Source organism: Xiphophorus hellerii, chromosome 14, assembly GCF_003331165.1.
Source record: "Xiphophorus hellerii strain 12219 chromosome 14, Xiphophorus_hellerii-4.1, whole genome shotgun sequence".
In the NCBI taxonomy this organism is placed as follows: Eukaryota; Metazoa; Chordata; class Actinopteri; order Cyprinodontiformes; family Poeciliidae; genus Xiphophorus; species Xiphophorus hellerii.
In genome coordinates, this window is record NC_045685.1 from 6,959,650 (window position 1) to 6,978,790 (window position 19,141).

The 19,141-nt window shown below is 37.4% G+C and overlaps 1 protein-coding gene across 1 annotated transcript; it reads right to left on the minus strand.

Annotated features, from left to right (window-relative positions):
* Positions 1-49: 49 nt before the first annotated feature.
* On the minus strand, positions 50-18,332 carry LOC116732317 (solute carrier family 12 member 3-like). Its single transcript, XM_032582402.1, has 28 exons — positions 18,159-18,332; positions 17,364-17,549; positions 16,604-16,760; positions 15,667-15,801; positions 15,419-15,494; positions 15,048-15,143; positions 13,709-13,848; positions 13,329-13,439; positions 13,102-13,213; positions 12,881-13,011; positions 12,720-12,804; positions 11,027-11,184; positions 10,798-10,905; positions 10,582-10,705; positions 10,355-10,456; positions 8,655-8,810; positions 8,439-8,538; positions 7,390-7,501; positions 7,084-7,218; positions 5,304-5,410; positions 5,076-5,158; positions 4,908-4,976; positions 3,985-4,095; positions 3,101-3,212; positions 2,384-2,470; positions 1,991-2,126; positions 1,840-1,907; positions 50-1,729 (listed from the first exon to the last, which is right to left on the minus strand). Exons 2-28 carry the CDS (start codon positions 17,528-17,530, stop codon positions 1,591-1,593), a joined length of 3,117 nt encoding a protein of 1,038 aa, XP_032438293.1. The 5' UTR covers positions 17,531-17,549; positions 18,159-18,332; the 3' UTR covers positions 50-1,590.
* Positions 18,333-19,141: the final 809 nt, after the last annotated feature.

Here is a 19,141-nt window from a genome sequence, read left to right on the forward strand (position 1 = left end):
GATGGATATCTTGAAATAGCTGTGGGAAGATCACACAGTTACAAAAATGTGACATTGGTCACATGTTTAATGATTTTTTTTATGGAAAATACAATTTATTTGATCATTTTTCATGTCCTAGGGTGTATAATGTGATCGTTGTAGCGGTTTTCTCCAGTCCAGAAAGAATTTCTCCCAAGCGAGACAAATAAAGATACTAAACTTTTAAATTCTGTAGTCAGTAATAAAAGGTGTACACAACAAAAACTCTCTATTTCATATTTTAGAAAAAATTACACAGCCAAAATATACATGTACAAGTACTCGTGCATCGTTATACAATTAGAAAGAAACAGAAAAAACACATAAAGCCATTAACTGCTGAATTAACTGTATGACATTTTCTATTGTTTGAATATTTTTTTTTCCCTTAGCAGAGCTTTCACATCATCAAAAAGTGTATATCATATGAGTTAGACACAACCCATGACCGTACTTACAGTATGAACATTTACATATTGCTACAGCAACATAAAGTATGTGCTCAATCGATAAGAGTTCACATAAAAAATATTGACAATCAAAAAGAAAATGGTTGATTTTACCAAACCGTTTTACTCCAGAAGTCATCAATTCACAGTATGTGGCATTTAAAGATAATGTCAGGGAAATTCCTTGAATATATAATATATTTAAGGTTTTATAATGATAATAACCTTCCTATCTCTCAAGGAACGCTTGCTACAGTATTGGCTCAAGACGAGATGGCAGGAATATTTTTCCAAGTTTATCTCAAGAGCACCAAGATAATCCTTAAAATCGGGACAAAAATTGTCAGGAAAATCTTGTATGGAATAGGCATTAATTAATCTGATTTATGACCCAGCCTTTTCTTTTCATATATGTATTTTTTATTTTTTTGACTAATGTTCTTTGATACTTCTTTTTAAGCTTCTTCAGGATGTTTGTTTTTTACATTTTAAGTCTAGATTGTGTGGCTAACAGGATCCTATAAAACACTCTTGTGTATTTTTGAGTCTGATTCTCATCTCTTCCTCTTTAAGAACCAAGAAACTCAACTATTGGTTGAACTGAAATCTAAATTAAGATCCACAAGAAAAATAAATTCACTACATCAAGTTACTGCATATCTATACATTGTTGTTAACTCATTTGACTCCAGCAGGAGCTACAACATCTTTTTCAAACCAATAGCTACGTACATCTCTTTTTGTAATATTACAGACATACATATTTCAACATTTCATCTCGCCATTATTCATGGAGAATTATTTACAGAACAGTTCTTCATTCCTATTGCAATCCCTTGTCTAAACATAAAATTTCACTTTGAGATACTCTGATCCGATATTAAATATTTGCATCGGTTCCGATATTGAAAAGTAAATTATTCTAGATAGGGTACCAGTAACAATGTGTCCGGTTCATAGGGGCTAGGCAGTTCTATGCTTTGTGCTCTGAGCGCCGTCGTTCTTCAAGGTTTGTTGCAGTTTACTTTTCACTTTTTCACTAAGTCAATTTATCGGACAATGCTAAACCTCAGATATTGATATTGGAAGTGAAAGAAAGTGGATCGGTGCATCGCTAGTTTTACTGGCAGTACAACGTGAGGACGTTCTCTTGGTTTCCTCGTATCAACACGGCGGGGCAGCGAAGGCCACACGTCAGAGTGTCCAGCCAGGCCATATACAAAGCGCTGGGGCAATCGCTTTGAGGAACTGGAAGGCTCCTGCGAGTTAGATACACAAATAAATGAGTCGATAAATATACAATTCCATCAGTTAGCTGTAAATGCTTTCTTCATCCAAACATTTTCAGGTGTTTATAATCTGCACTCACACTAGAACAAGAGCGGTGTGTTTCGAATTCTTCCGAATGATTTCATTCAGCCTCACCTTACTCTCAGACTGTAAAAGGTAAATGAAACATTAGTTATTTTTTATTGTACTACGACATATTTTTGCCTCAAATATTTGCTAAAAACGCTCACCTTCAGCTTAAAGGCCTCAAATTGTTTGTCAGATATCTTCCAGGGAGCGCTTTGTCTCAGCTCCTCCACAGAGACGCCTTCCTGCTGCTCATCATGCAGCCTGAAGGGGGCGACACTGTCCACAAACCTGCTCAAGCTGAAACGAGAAAGCAGAGGTCAATTTTCCTGTGAAGAACAAACACTGCCTGAAAGTGAACACATACAGATGGAAACCTGTGAAAGTGAGTGAGTCTTATTGGAACACCGTTATGTTGGTATCTGAGACAAATGGATTTTCTCAACATTTTAAACCAACAGTTAAAGTACCAATTCTGTAGATTATTTATTAAAAGTACATTTCACTTTTTTGTGCTTCATAAACATAAAAAAGATGTATCATTAAATTTTTCTTACCTCTTTGGATGAGGGCGTTTCTCAATGTCTGTCATGACTATAACATCACTAATGTCCAAACGAAACCTATTCAGCAGAGTCATCATCCTAAAATATACAAGATAACATCATATTCACTGCATTACACAGCATTACACTCTAATCCACTAATCAATGAAACTGTGTGATAGAATTAAAATAATGACCTATATAAATGCTAATCAGTATGTTTATGAGTATGTTTCTGAGTACATTGAACTCAGCTGGGGCGCCAGCTTGTTTTAATCAGACGGCTGCTCAGCAGAAGGACATCCTATTCTTCATGTTTATAATAAGATAAGTTTATAGCGTAATAGTGCTGATTAGCCTTATTCAGTCATACTGTTCGTAGTAAATGTTTATCTTATGAAACTGTGAATCACGTTGCAGCTGCATATGTTTTGATAAGAGCTGAAACGTGCATTAGACTAGGGATGATTTTCAATAAAAACGAGAGGCGCGGCAGAATGTGTTTTCAGAATAGGCAGAGATTGTAACTGAAACAAATCTCTGTCCGTTCTCGCGAGTAAAAAGAAACTAACTCTCCTTTGTCTTTCCTGTGTCTTGCATTTTGATGTTCTAGGTGCTTAGACCTGAAACTGTGTATAGAAGTGCTCAAACAACTTGATTTCAACAAAGAGATAAATAACGAAACATTTCTTTTCTCTTCGGAGTCTAAATCTTTCTTGAAAAACCTACTCATCGCGACCCTTCTCCATGTTTTGTTCGTCGCCCACGGTGAAAACTCGGATCTTGCATCGGCGCCAGCGTTTCCTCCTGGTGATCAGGTAGGGCACCAGTAGAGTCAGACCTTAAAACAGACAAAGTGATTATAAATGGTGGCAGTTTGTACCGCTGATCTGAATAGAAGTGACGGGAACACATTTATCTTAAAATCTGGTTTTAAGATAAAGGGATTAGCACAGTAACAGATTATTACTAAAAAATTCAAGTATTTGGTCATAAAAGCTACAATTTTTACAAGTAAACCCTTATGTTTAAGGCACGTCTCACAGCTTCACTTGGAGGCAGAGGTATTCATACAATCAATATTTTTTATTCAAAATTACGTTCTGTTCCTTTAACATCTACAAAGATTTCTATATCACAATAATCTGAAAACTCATTAGGTAATAAGAATAATTTTAAAAATCATTCTTCTTTTAATTTTTAATTACAGAAATGAAATGCATGTTAAATTTTTTGAACAACTGCACAGTCTTGGTCCAACTGTAGGAAGGTTTGAAAAGCACTCTCCCAGCATCACTATGCTTTTTAGTGGATATGTTTTTCTTTTTCTGAAATGCTATGTTGTGATGTGACACACCTTACAAAAAGTAACATTTTTGTCCAATCAGTGCACAGAATATTTTCCCAAATATCTTCAATATGCATTTTTTGGCAAATGTAAGTCAGACTTTCTAGTTCTTTTTGGTTAGGAGATGTTTTTGCCTTTGAAAGACCCCCACTGCTGCTATTCTTATTAGCCTGATCACGCCTGGAAATGTTTGCAGCCGTTTCATGTTTTTCTTTTATCTAAGACTAAATCCTTTTCAAATCTGACGTTTGCCCGTATTACTCACCTCCATCGTCTGCTATCCAGTAGACGTCAATGGTTTTCTTTCCCTGGTTGTTTTGAAACACGGTGTTCATCTGATCGCTGCTGCCTTCGTCAGACATGTCATCAGCTGCATCTGTATCACATGACCATACAAATGCCACATTACCGGCTTCTTCCACTTCCCCTCCAGAAACAAGCAGCAGCAAGACAGAAATAAATATTGGTTGTTAAAATCAATCCATTTTATTTGGCAGGGCAATACCTTCACGTTAAAAAAGGCCGAATATCAACCAATAACAATCTTTGTACTGATATGTTGTGAATCCCGAGAAACATCGCAAAACAAAAACTACCAAAACGGAACCTAAATTCACTTAACTTAGTGTTGAAGTCAGATAAAAATCCTTGTAATCCATGTTTATGTGAACAAATGTAATTGTTGTGTTATTGGTTTACTGCAAATGCCTGAAAAACTTTGACCTTTGCCAGTAATGTGAACATGCAACGCAAGTTGCAATTTTGTGAAGAGAAGTTAAGAATCATGAAGACATTTTGATTTTTAACACGCAAGAAATATTGAAACAGAGAGTATGAGAGTCAATATTTATGGTACCTAGCTGCAGTATGTGTTTACACAAAAGGAGGCTTAATCATTTGTGTTGCTGCATCAGTCAGTAACTTGCAAGTGAAGTAACTTTTAGTTTAAGTGAAAGTGGAGCAGAAAAACATGCAATGGCAGCAACAACTATGATTTCTTTACTGTAAACAAAAGAGAGGATGAAAATGTTCTCCAAAAACAATGACTTGTAATCATATGCCATTCTCAGCATCTTCACAGTTGTTTCTTGTGTTACTTTGAATTTTGTTTCATTTTGCCACCATGTTTATTCCAGTATAAAGTTCAAAACAACAGAATTTTATATTTTGGCTAACGTGCCACCTCACCCGTTTCCTGCTCATTGGTTTGCTGGTCCGGATTGTCCACATTTTCATCGGCCTCAAAGCCCTGGTTGACTGTGGGGTTCAAACGACATGGTCAGATCCATGTTAGTTTAATTAACACTTTATGTGGTGAAGTCCAAAAGTAAAATGTTGTTGAGAAAGAAAAAAAACCTTCATATTCTAAATCATCAGAGATATCCAGTCCTTCCACCATCCTCAAGATGCACAAACCGTAGTTAGAGTCAAATGTATCACTATTAAAAAAAAACATAATTAGAAAATCTGAAATTCTCTTTTAAATCACATACCGCAGCCCGTTTTTACCATTCATATCACAGCTGCTGTTAGTTCAGAAATTACATATTTTGAGCCAGTTGAAAAAAACAATCTCAATCTTACTAAATGGTGCTGATGTAATCCTCAATGCTTTCCGGAGCGCTGTCCCTCCAGTTCATCTTGAAGCCCAGAACCAGAGTGTTGGGTTTCAGTTTACCCAGACCGGACGCCTTGAAAAGATTGAAGATGAACAGTTAATATGATGAGATTTTGATTAAAACCTTAACTGGCAGCATCCCATCCATGGGACAAATCTAGGTTTTCTGAATTCTCTGCCTTCTTCTCCTCTTTAAACTGCTGGTGTCCATTATGACGCTTTTATTGGGCAACGTAGAACCCCCCTGCCCCAGCCTTTTTATTGACACCGCATTCAACCAATAATGTTATAAAATGGCTTTCCCCAAGCCAATAATATCCAGAGAGCGACTTGAGCTCATTTTGACATGCCTGTATTCTTTCTGGAATATTTCTTACTGGTCAACTCGGAGACTAAATCTAAAGCCACAGGTGTGTAGCCAACACGTTTCCTGTCATAACTATACAAGGCATTTTGGGGTTTGTTTTGACATGAATCCACCAGCTGCATGCATAGCCACGTGCAATGTGTGCGTCAAAGTCGGGCTCTGTGCGCACTCATGCGTAAAGGTGTTTACAGGACTTTTTCTCACCAATGGAGAGACATGTTGTCAGAACGTGTCAAAACTGGATCCGTTTCTTCAGCAAAACTTCACAACTCACGCAAGTGGATGATTATGGCCGTAAGAGTGCTGACACGTTTTGGATCTGAGAATACCGGAAACTTTTAGTCGTCCGCAGCTACAGTCGGAGCAAGGTGGGTGGAGCGTATCGTTACAGTGCGGGGGAGCGAGGGGGGCAAAGTAGAAGGAGGGGGGGTGGGAGGATGGGTCATCGTACCGCTAGAGTGCAGGGGTGGTAGCGTATCGCAAGACGGGGGAGGAGGTCAGACTGTACACTAACCACCTCTCCGTCCATACCTCCCCCGCTCTGACGGTGGCGGCAACCTGCGAAAAGTTTCCTGTATTCTCAAATCCAAAACTTGACAGATATGCTATTTTATTTATATAATTATAAGTAATTTCCACTATCAGCAACAATGTGTCTATTTGAGGATTCCTCTGGTCATTATCTTTCATTAGAGCCCTCATTGACTTGGACAACACCTGTACATCCTCAAAAATAAACATGTCCAAAATGACATTTCTTTTTGTGCTATCTTGATCAGTCTTAAAATCCACGAACAGAATACTTTATTCTACACATTTATTGTATTTTCCAGTCCATACATTCAACACTCAATGTGCATTTACAAGAAATAAAAATGAAAAATCTGGCTGAAGCAAAATTTTTCAATTTCTTTTGTGTTACAAACGTAATAGCTACAAACTACTTACAGTTAAAGTATTTTTGACAGAAAAAATAGAAAATGTAGCTTGTCATTTTCATAAAGAGGCCAAGCTTTGACATGTACTCCAAATTGTTCAAAACCAGCAGCTGATTTAATTTGGGTATGACTTTTCAGCCGTTTTTTTGATTTTTGTACTGCCAGTGAAGGGATTAAATATTGTTAAAGCACTTCATTTGATAGAATGTTTATTACAATGTTTGTCGTTTTTAACCTTTTTAAATAGTTTATTTCTGGATATCTGCCACACTCACTGCAACACACACTCCAAAATAAACTGAGATTTGTAGGTTTTCCACCCTTCCAGAGTCATATTAAGTTTGAATTAGTAGTTACAGTACTCCGATGTTTATCTTTGGTATTCTTGGATTCCTTCAGTAAACATATTGGGAAATGAATAAAATAAATCATTTTTCTTACCTGTAGCAGCTGCTTAGCTCCAGCCCTTAAGTTGTCAGCAGTGAGAGAAGTGTAGAACGACCGCACCTTCCTCTTGTTCAGCCACTTAACCAGGCAGTCTGTGGTGTCCTCAGGCCGCGTCATCCTGTCCTGCTCCTAGAAAGGGCAAAAAAATCAAATGAATTTCATTTATAGGAAGATTCAGTGAAGGAAAATGGGACTGAGCGGCAACCAGAAATACAGCTCAACAATTGCAGTGTTGATAAAATGTAGCTTAATGCTCATTTTTTAAGGGGATTCTTGGTATATATGACCAAAAGCTGCTACCAGTATAATATCGCCACAGATCATGAGGCAGATGTGCTTCGTGAAGGTGCAGACAAAGTCCACCAGTGCGGGCCGCTGGTTTGGAGGACCAGTCAGGACGAGACACTGAGGCCTGGAAGAAAACAGGAGAAAGCAAAAAAAAATGGGAATTGGTAAATGCTTTGGACAGAATGCCGGGCAAAAGTTTCAAATCAATTTAATTTCTTTACGTTTCAAGTCCAAAGAGCTATGAGGGGATTTAATAAAGTGTGGACTTTATTGGGCCATTTGACCATCTTCAAATTGAATGTTTTGTCTTTTTTTATAGCCACTCCTTTAGTTTTTATGTTAATATCATATAAAATGGGATTTCTACTAAAAAGCAGACATGTTGCACCCATTTATTAAACTCTATACATTAAGATTCCCGCCCCAAAAAAGAAAACGCACACAAAATAAAATAATTTCTCGTTGTTGTTGCTGAGAATAAACTTGAGCTGTTTTCCACATCAGGAAAAAAAGCAAAACAACCTGAAAAATGTTCCATGTTGCCTAAATTTCAAACATTTAAAACAATTTTCTATTAAAACTAGATGATTTTGTTCTATTAACAGATTCCCTGTTTAACTTTTTTTGCTATACGAATTGACAAAATTAGGATTAAATGAGTTTTGCCATGTGCCAGGCAATGCAAAAAGATTTAATTTAAAATTGGTTAATTGGTTAAACCCTTCAGACAGAACGTGTCGGCAACGATCCAGTCACATTTACTGTAATTCCGCCACACTTTACGCTATCTCTAGTATAGCATCGAGTGAAATTAATCTGAGGGGCGCTCTTTTAATCAACGGTAACTTGCGAAAATAACTTGCTAGATATTGAAAAGTCCAGTTATGAATAAATGGGCAAATATATTTACTCACAGGACTTTTAAAGAACCGCGTACAATTAAAATAAGCAAAAATATCCAGGAATTAGATGAGTAAAAAAAAATTTTAAATGAATGAACAAAGGAAGGATCATTATTGGGTTAATGAAAATATATTGAAAATCGACGATAATCTACTCACCTGAAATTCTTCACATGATCCTCCACTCCGGTCAGAGAGACGGAGGAAGACAAAGCGATGTTGTATGTGCCTGCCTGGATCGACGAACCCCAGTTTATCTCTGTGGAAAGGGAAACGGTGGCTTAGCAAGAGCAAATGCAGCAAAACGTTTTCTGCTCGCTTCCAATTCAACGTCACTCAGCTGAACTGAGCTCAGGTTCAACGAGCTGCACCCACTCGGTTTGTTGTAGTTGACGTATCCGAAGAGGAAGATGATGATGCACCAGGTGACTAGAGCGGCCCACCAGGTGAACAGGAACATCAGCACCGCAGATATGACCGCTCCAAACAGAGCCGCCCATTTGCTGTAGTGTTTGAAGGACGGTCTCCAGCCTGAAAGAGTCGACAAATAAGACGTGTTTTTCCGTGTTAAATGCCTTAAATGTGGGGTTAACAGTTTGTCTAAAATAACCATCTCATCATTTTAGACCTTTTTGATACTTTGATACTTTTTGATATTTCTGTCTGAGAAGGGTTGTTGATCATGTTTGTCCAATCTGCTATGTGAACTGAGATGCTAAACCAGCTGACTCATACGGAGTATAAAGAGGCAGAACTTTAGGTAGTTACCTGCAGAGTTGGGTAGTAACTAGTTACTTTCACTTGAGTAACTTTAAAACAACAAAAAAAGTACTTTTAGGAGTATTTTTACGATGCTGACTTTTACTTGACTTATTTTATTACAAAGTATTTCTACTCTTGAGTAAAATTTCTGGATTTTCTATCCACTGAATGAAAAACAAACATGTTTTAACCATAAATTCACCAGACACACACACTTATAAAACTTTTTGTTAAAGTTTTATAAGTTTTCTATTGAAAGAAACTGATTTCTTTATTACTTTATTTTCTGTTACTTATGTAAATTCTCCTTATTTTTGTCTTTAAGATACCAACATTTCCACTTAACTTCATATTTTGGTCGATCTGATTATGTAATTTTTAGTCACTCGGTTCTTGAGTAGACTTTTTGACAAATACATTTTTACTCTTACTTGAATAATTTCTTAGACAGCTACTTTTTACATTTATTTGAATTATGTAGAAGTACTGCTATTCTTACTTGAGTACATTTTATTGGGTATTTCACTCACCTCTGGAAAACCTGTAGCAAAAGTTTTTAATGACAGCATTAAGTCAACAATGCTAAGGTATTTTCCTTAGCAAAGATAGGAAAATCTCTGGGGATCCAAGTTTTTAGACTTACAGACCGGTTTTATTTCTGTTTTGCTTGTCTAAACATGTTTTATATTTGGGATCTTTTTTATCTGCTTTTGTGACAGACTATTCAAAATAGCTCACAACTATTCAAATTTACAAATCTCTGTCAGAACAAGTAGAATATTCCAGATTATTTGTACAAGAGAGGCCCAGGATTCAGTGTGAAACCTTTTTTATGTATGTGCTTGTGGGAAGAAACATAAACCAAAAAAAAAGTAAATAAATATATAATGAACAAATCTCCCTTAGTCATAAGAAAAAGTTAATGTGCTCACTTAGGTTAGCTTTACAAGAACAAAGTAGAAGGCCTCTTAACCTCATGGAAGATGACTTGTTTGTTCTTTGGTCCCAATTTAAAATTATTTTCTCCTTTCCAGAAAGTGATTCCATATCCAAAATCTATATTTCTAATTTCTCTAACTTCTTGCAGTCGAAACCACGTCTAACAGCCAAGTAAAATAGACTTTCTAATCTGGACACTAACTTAAACAATCCTCCATGCTGAAAGAAACACAATTGTAATCTGAGACTATTTGTATGTTATGCATATAGTCAGACATTAGCAACAGCAATTATTTAATAACAAATATTAGATTATGATATTAACTGCAAATACATTAATTAAATTTTTTTTTTAAAAAAGGTAAGTGACTTACCAGGGGAATTGGTGATGGACGCATGAAAACAACTGAAGTTAATCAGGCAATAGGAGCAAAGGAAGAAATTAGAGATGAGGGGAGCGATGGCGTTAAGGTCCGCTGTATTGCCACATGGGGGGCAAACAGACAAAATGTAAACTTACACCGTTAACCTGTGTAAGTTAATCATATGATTATGATTAACTTATGAATAATCATTTGCAAAAATATCACGTCTCACACACCAATAAGGATGACGGCTGTAGCAATAAGGAAGCAGAGAACGTAAGCTCGATATGGCTCGTTGTTTTTCCCATAACCTTTCCCAAAGAAAATGATGTAGGGGTATATTTGGTCCTTGCACAGACACTGAAAGAGAAGACAGGAAAGTTGTTTTATTCAATGTTGACACACAATTTAGTGTTATAAAACAGAATATTTTTAGTTGAACGTTGTTTCACCTGAAAGATTTTGGGTGCAGAGACAAGAAAACCCAGGGCAGAAGATAAAGTGGCAGCAAAGATACCCACAAGGATGATGTAGTAAACACCGGAGAGTTGTCCAAGAACCTGGTTGGAATATTTGAGCAAAATCAACAGGAGATCATTTTGTACAGCCACCCTTAAAGATCGTAAACGATCCTTAAGTGAAACAGTCGAGACTATCCACGACAATGAGTTTGATTGATACATTGAAGTTGTTGGCGAGTCCATATCGACAGGTCTTCGACTGGCTACAGTCTGTGAAGTTCCAACCCATTTTACACGCCAGTCCCACGCAGCCGTCCGTGTTGTTTCCCGTCAGGATGTGACTTTTATTCCCAGAGGCGTCCCGCACTACACTTGACCCTGGAAAAAAAAATAAAAATACTCCAAGTCTGAGATTTCTGGTATTTCTTATCACATTTTTTGGAAAACTACCGTTTTTTTACTACATGGACACTAAACCATAAAATTACCTCTTGCATTTTCATTTTGTTCAACAATTTTAAAGACAGTCAGTATTGGCAAACACTAACTTCAGCAAGCTCAAAGATATACTGCGCCTAGGCCTGTCACGATAGCAAATTTTGCTGAGCGATTAATTGTCTCAAAAGTTATTGCGATAAACGATAATATTGTTTGAAGATCTTTTTACACTGATTTAATGGAAATGACGTAATAATGCATGTGATTTCTTGCCAAAGATAGATACACTTTATTTTCAAAAGAACACTAAACACTGGAACTGATAAACAAAATAAACAAATCAACCAAAAACAAAAATAAAATGGATTCTCAGTCTCCATTAACAAAAAAGTCACTTGGAAAAAAAAACCTAAACAACATAAAGCCAAAGTGGAAATAAATACTGCATTCAACCAAAAGAGTGCAGATTATGAAGTCTGTATATTATGTTGCCCTTCAGTAATAATTAGATTTAAATAGAGAAGATGGGCACATCGACTACCTGATGCAATAGTTAACGCTACATGATTTTTTGCTCCTATTTTTCCCCTTACAACAATCTTAGAAGTTGGTCTTTCTAAGATTGTGTGGTGTGTTACGATAGATCATCGTTGCCGCTCTGATCCAAATCAGGGGTTTTCCCCGACTGGGAGCTTTAACTACACCTGTTGAATGTGACAGGTAGCCAATCAGAAAGCGATTCTCCTCTGTTTTCTGAGGGGAAATTACGTCGGGGAATCCCAAACAGCTGACACGGCGCAACCCGAAGTCCAGCGGACATTGGAGATGATATGTGGAAACAACATTAATGTTTATTCAACATGCAAATAATATAGAAATGACAAGAGGAGGAGTTGGAGCGAAATTGCTACCGCAGTTGATAAACCCGGTAACTTTTCAGCTGTTCTTCGTTAACGTGACATAAATAGGTTCTAATGATTTTCATTCAGTCAGGACTTTACGCTGACACTAGCCACATGCATTGCAGGTAGATTGTAGTAAAGCATTGATTAATGCCTGGTTTTTAAATTAATTCACTGAACTTGTAGCCATTATTTTGTGCCCATTGTTGGACACCACACGGCAGGAACGAACCCGATCGAACCGTTATACCTAGGATTTGTGTCGGCTAATGTGTGGTCTGTCAGGTTTTGAAAATGAGCCGACAATCAGCCGACAGCGCGCTGGGCTTTACACTAAGGAAATGAGGAAGGGAGGAGTCAGTGGAGAGCACCAGAGTTGAGCCCTTTTTCATTCAGTCTCATTAGCTGAAAGAGAAAAAGGTCGGAAGAGACCATAGTGCCGATAATTAAAACGACGTCGATAGCTTTAATTTATCGTACGATTAATCGATTTATCGTTTATCGCGACAGGCCTAACTGCGCCAATCAATAATTAGACAAGGCGAAGATAGGAATGTGATAAAAGTAACCCACCAGTAGTTACGGCTATCACCACGTAGCTGAATGTTGTCCAAAAAATAGCCCACAATGTACCCTTTGGGATAGCTGTTGCAGGGTCCTGCAAACAGAAAGATGATCATCACCTTGCTCCTTGTTGCTCAACGTCTTTTTTTCAGCCTTGTTGAGATTCAAACCTTTAGATCTCCACAGATGTTGACCCCGGACATAATGCCAGTAGCAGCAGGAAAGAAAATGGCGAACATCCGGAAAAAATTGCCGTCAGGGCCCCGCCAGTCTGGTGTGAGGTTCTGGACAAAAATATCGCCTGTAGAGAGCGTTAACAAAGAGTCAGCAGCTGCGTTTCCAATTATGTCGTCAAATGAAGTGTTTGGTGGGAAAGAGAAGAGTTTTTTACCTCGGTATCCGAAGATGCCGATAGCCTTTTTATCATCGTTTGGAGGGATTACGGTGCCAATAAGGTAGTTTGCAAAGGACACCATAAGCGCTAAGAAGAACAAAATCTGGGCCTGAAAGCAACACAAAACAAGTTATTTAAAAACAGTGATTAAGTCAAAAAACATTTCATGAATTAAGCAAAACAGTGTTGCTTTTTAGCACAAAATTTCTCACGGATAGGCTCACCTTGGACTCCCACTCCATTCCAGCCAGAACAATCATAAGAAGAATCGTGACTGTGATTACGCCCACAATGCGGACGTCATTGATTGAATCTACCATGATGGCACCAAAGTCCTAAAATGAGTGAGATAATTCTCAAAAGAGCTATGCAACAAATTGGGTTTTAATATGAAAGGCGTAATATGAGGAAAAGATTTACGGAAATTCTTACCTGTATGTGTGTTTAAATGATTTTTACAAAATATACGCATGAAAAACTTCACAGACATTCTTTTGCCATACACTAAAATCACCTTAAAACATACTCACTAAACTTATAAGTATGATTTTTTTTCTCTCTGAATAAAACAAGTATTGACATAAGATGAAACAGATCCACCTACATGCAACAAATCACGAACCACCAATGAAAAACCAACAGTGTGGAGCGAACAAGCCAGCGCGTTTGCAAAGGAGAACACCAGTCCAATTGGTGCTCCGATTTCTGGACCCAGCGTACGGGAGATCATGAAATACGCACCGCCTGCAGAATGTTTCACACACACACAAAAAAAGGACTATTTTTATGAAAAGCTAGCAAACAAATACTCAAATAATAAAACACAGATTACAGCTATAAGATTTGCTTTGCCTCTCAAAATTGTTCATATCCTATCAACTTAGTTTCTTTTTTTTTTTTTTTTTTTTTACATTTTGTTCTTGTCAGTTTTTAATGTGTTTTATTTTGTGATTGAAACACAAAATAGTGTAGAACTGTGAACTGAGAATAAAGTTAAAGATTAGATTTTTTTTTCTGGTAACAAAAATCTGTCTTGTCCATGTTTTATCAGAATGTCTAGCCATGGATTCTACTTTTGAACATCACTTGACACTTGACCATATTAACACATGGACATGTTTGATTCAGGCCATTCTATCATAGCTCTGGCTCTATCTAAGCACCAGTGGCGTGAACAGATGTTTTGGGGTCGGGGGCTCAAGTGGAAAAAAAGGGCAACTTGTAGGACAAATGGAACTGCTGGCAGATTTTTAAATGCACCTCCTGCACTAATTTCTAAATCCCACAACAAATGTGAGCAAAACTTTGTTGATATTCCGCTAATGTTGAATGTTTCTATTAAATAAGAAATACAGTTAAAATCACATGAATAGGTTTGGTCAGGCGATAAGTCGTTAAACAACATACGCCTCAGCACAGTGCAAAAAATGTCTTTATGTAAAAAGTATTGTTGTTTTTTGTTTTTTTTAATTAGTGTTTGCATTGGGAAATTTATTTTCGGAATTTGCTCAAATTTCAGGTCAGTGGAAACGCAGCCATTGCCAATTTATATCAACTTGCACACGAAAATGAGTATTTTTGTCTTTGTCTTATCTTTCATTAATAGTAAAAGCAGGTTGTCAGAATAAAACAGAGTAAGGATCTTTGCAAGGCAATTCTTAAGCATTTTTGTTTTCCATTGCTTTATCGTAGAACAAATTTCATTAATTAATCAAAGTGTCTTTGTTTTCTCTATTTACACAGATACATTTTGTGTATCATGTCATTGTTCCCATCATGTTTCTTTGCTGAGTACAAAAATTTCAAGAGTCCACTAATGTCAGGCAGTAAAGTGATGTATAATTTGTTTGTACTGATGACCTAAACTACATATTTCCCATCATTTTTAATTTACAATAATGCAAATTCATTTTTACATTTTATTACTTTGCACATAGACTCACCTGATTTCACCCTCCCATTGGTGGCAATAGCAGAGATGGACAGCGCAGTAATAGAGGTCACCACCACAGACATCCCAATAATTACACAAGTCAACACTGTCAGGAGAGGAAAATATATATTTGTTAGTCATAATTATAACTCATTTCTGTATTTTATTTTCTTCTTTAACATGTTCAGAAAATAATTGAGCAAATCCGTTGCTGTTTTGTTATTTTTCTCTTTTCTTCCTTTCCTTTCCAAGATGTATACGTCGAATCAAGTATCCAAATCATTGCAAACATAATTCATTCACAGTTTTAAAAAACACCATTTTACCACATTGTGTACATCAAATAAACTTAGTTCCAAAAACCCAAAGGGTCTGACTCACCAACGCCTGCCTGAGACGTGATCCATGACAGACGCAAGAACATGATAACCCCCCAAATATTCAGCATGCAGCGCATCTGTTCCCAAAGAAACAGAAAACAGCCATGGGACATTTGTACAGTGACCAGGTGAGTGTACTGATAATTTAGCTGCCAATTCAGAAATGTGATTTTTTTTTTTTAAATGAATGTTGCATGTTTAACATTTCCGTTACCCGCATTAAATTCAGTATGAAAAACAAAATCTCACCATGACGCCGATTAACCAGCCAAATCTAACTGGAGCTTTGCCCTTAGGACCTTCAGACTCTTCGTTTTCCATATCTGGTCCCGGCAGGCTGCCTGAGTCGGAGCCGGACACTCCGTCCATTCCGATCTCCACAACCTTTAATGCAACGGAAAGAACTGGTGAAACTAAACCATCTGACGGCCTTAAACGGTCAAATAATTTGTTTAAAGGGGCAATGTTAGGTGTTTAACAGGAACATCAAATTATTTTAGAGCACAAAATGTTGCCTTCAGTTGTTATAAAAATGCTCCGTGTATCAAATGTGACTTAAAAGAAATTTAACACCTTAAAATTTGTCCTCTGTCTCTTTAAGAAAGTTCTTCTCTTTCCAACAATTCAGTAAGTCATCAGAACATGGCTCCTCTATTAAACCTTTAACAGCATTTTTACCAGCGTTGCACTGAGTTGTAGCTCCTATAATGAGCTTTATTGATCAATTGCCTCTGGCTAGTCTGAAGGAGCTGAGTGGGGGAGTCACATAGAGGGTTGCTTTGTGAGGTGGAAGCTTGGAAAATTCAGCTCCAAGGAGGAGCTGCGCCTCGAAGGCGGAGCTAGGTCCACCCAGACATTTTGGACATCTGAATGGTTGCCATGGGAGACTCTATGTATATAAGTACATACGCTATGTACTTATATACATACGCTATAAGTATGATTTTGATTACAACATGATGTAAAGCTAAAAAAAGTACATTTTACATAATACTGTTGCAGTCTGAATAATACATTTTTAATACATATTTATCACATTTCATTTAAAGGGGCTAGATGTCATCAGTTACACTCCTTATGTTTTCCCATATGCTACCACTGATGTTATAAAGAAATCGAGTGCACATAGCAGAGAAACGCATTAATAACAATTAGCCAAAAGGCATGAACTAAAGGACAAGCGTACCTCAGGCGTCTTGCGCAGGGTTTCAAGAGACGGCCTGCTCTTTATCATCTGGCGTGGCAAAGAATTGGCGTAATGATCCAGCTGGGGCACCAGGTCCATGGTGCTGTAGACGGAGGACCTGCGCAGATCTGCCCTGGAGCCGCGACGCTCTGCTGTACTGCATGACAAGACGCAGAAGCACATTTATCAAACTGTAGCTTTTGTTTGATATCTTCCAGCTCCATTTTTGCTGCTTGTTGAAAGCGCAGGGTGAGTGAAGAGCAAATCTTCTAGGATGCGTGACTGATGGGAGCGGCGCAGGGAAAGGCTAAATATGCACTATTGGTGCAAAGCTCTGCGCTTGTTACAGTCTTAAACGTTCACAACTCTTTTTTTTTTTCAACATTGTAAACTACCTGCTCCTGTAAACTATAAACTGTAGATTAAGACAACTTTATATTGGGCATTCTCATTCTCAACACTATCAAAGCCCGATTCTGACCCAAACTCACCATCAAGCATATCATTTCAGCCCAACTCGGCCCTAAGTTTGGGCTGGGTTAGAGGATCAGGCTGATATCTACTTTAGAAGGTATTTTGCTTTTATTCTGGGATTGATAGTCTGTATTGCCCGCTGACTTTGAAGAGAATAATTATATCATTGTCACAAATTACTGTGGTATTTAGCAAAAACATCGATATTCCCGCCAGACCTCAACCAATAAAAGTCCAGTTGAATTTTATGTCGGATAGTGAGAAAACTCTTAATGACGGCACCAACCTGGACTCATCGGAGACGACGATGGTGGGAGGAATTTGAAGCCCATTGCCTCCATTGACGGTGCTGCCGTTAAAGTGGTGTGAGGAGTACCTGGGAGGTCCCTCCTCATTGGTGGAGAAGTGCACACCCTGGGTCTGTACGTTACGTTTGGACGCAAACTGCCCCATCAGCGCGTCCTTGTGCTTCCTGTGGAGTGACAGTAATTTGACTAGAATTCACTAAATTAACAAATTAACTTTTTTATTTATTTTTATCAGCATGCTAGACTTTCTGACCAAAATGATTAACAAGAGTAAAAAAAAACCTTAAAGGTTCGCTGCAAATTTTGCAGATTTTCTAAGAATGTACATAGAATTTTGTAATGCCACAAAATAAACAATATGGAACAGATATTGATATTTTCTTTAGTTTTAAATCTTTTTGACATTGTCTATGAAGAGTCCATATTGCACGTAGTTTTCATTTTCTGACTGTACATTGACTAAGTGCACAAAAGAAGTCAAATTTGTATATGCTTCATGATATATTATTTTGGTGTGAACTCCCCTAGCAACGTGATGTTTCACTCGCATCATACGTGGTAATAACAATATGACAAATTCTGGCAAATACAATTTCACATGCAAAAATTCTTCCAGCTTAAGACATTATGAAATCTGAAGTCTCTCCCAAATGAGAAGCAAAGAACAAATATTAATCCATGTTCCAATTGTTGACTCTGAAAAAGAGTTATTCGGTCTAATGTCAAATAAAAAGTTGAAAGAAGGAAATAAAGAGAAAAAATCTTATACTCACAAGTAGTTCTGTAGCTGATGAAAGAGCTGCTTGATCTGTCCCCAGATCAAACATACATCCCAGATCAACACACCGCAAAACTCTTGTAATTTATACCTTGGTGAGGCAGGTTACATCCCTCCCATTTACTTCATGCACTTTCCTCCCCCTCAGACACACACACACCCCTACATAGTCACACTCATTCTGTCTTCAAAAAACACCCAGACACATGCACATGGAAAGGTATGCGCGCGCACAGTCACACATCTGCAAAGTGATTCTATATTGGCTTTTGTTGAGCCACAAATGGTTTCCAATTTTCCACCTCTAGTTTCTGGAAAATGGTGTTTGGAAATGTGAGTCTTAGACACAATACTATTGGAGCGTGAGCCGCTGGTTTATAGCGGTAAAGTTATTGGAGTAAACAGGGACAACAAGCGGGTGCTAAGTAGCCATGGTGGCTTTGAAAGATTAATACGACTTGCTTATGTTGCTACCAAACGTGAAATCGATTGACTTTTTTTTCCCCAAAATTTGTTTTATCTGCAATTTTATATTTACCTGAGCTGTTTTACAACGTACAAATGCCACAAAAAACAAGGCTACACAACAAAATCCCAATTTTAGATCTATTTTTTTATTTCAGTTGGAGATGTTCTTTACTTTTAATTTTGAAAACTAGTTTGAAATTCAAACTTAACACTTTTTAAAATGAGTCCGTATAAGAAGTTAAACCATAACTCAACATTATTTTTTTTCCAGAACTGTTTACAATACATGGGCTTGTAGTGTTTTCTACATCAATAAAAAACAGTTGTCACTGACCATAGTAAAAATAGGATCAGGGCCCCCTACCCTACGACTCTCTATTCCTTTTTTGTCCAAGCAAGAATTGATTTCAGGAACATCAGCCAAATGCCATCCCAATGATGCCAAAAACTCACTAATCGATTTCTATTCAAAAACGAGCTAATATTTAAGATTTCAACAATGTGCTACAG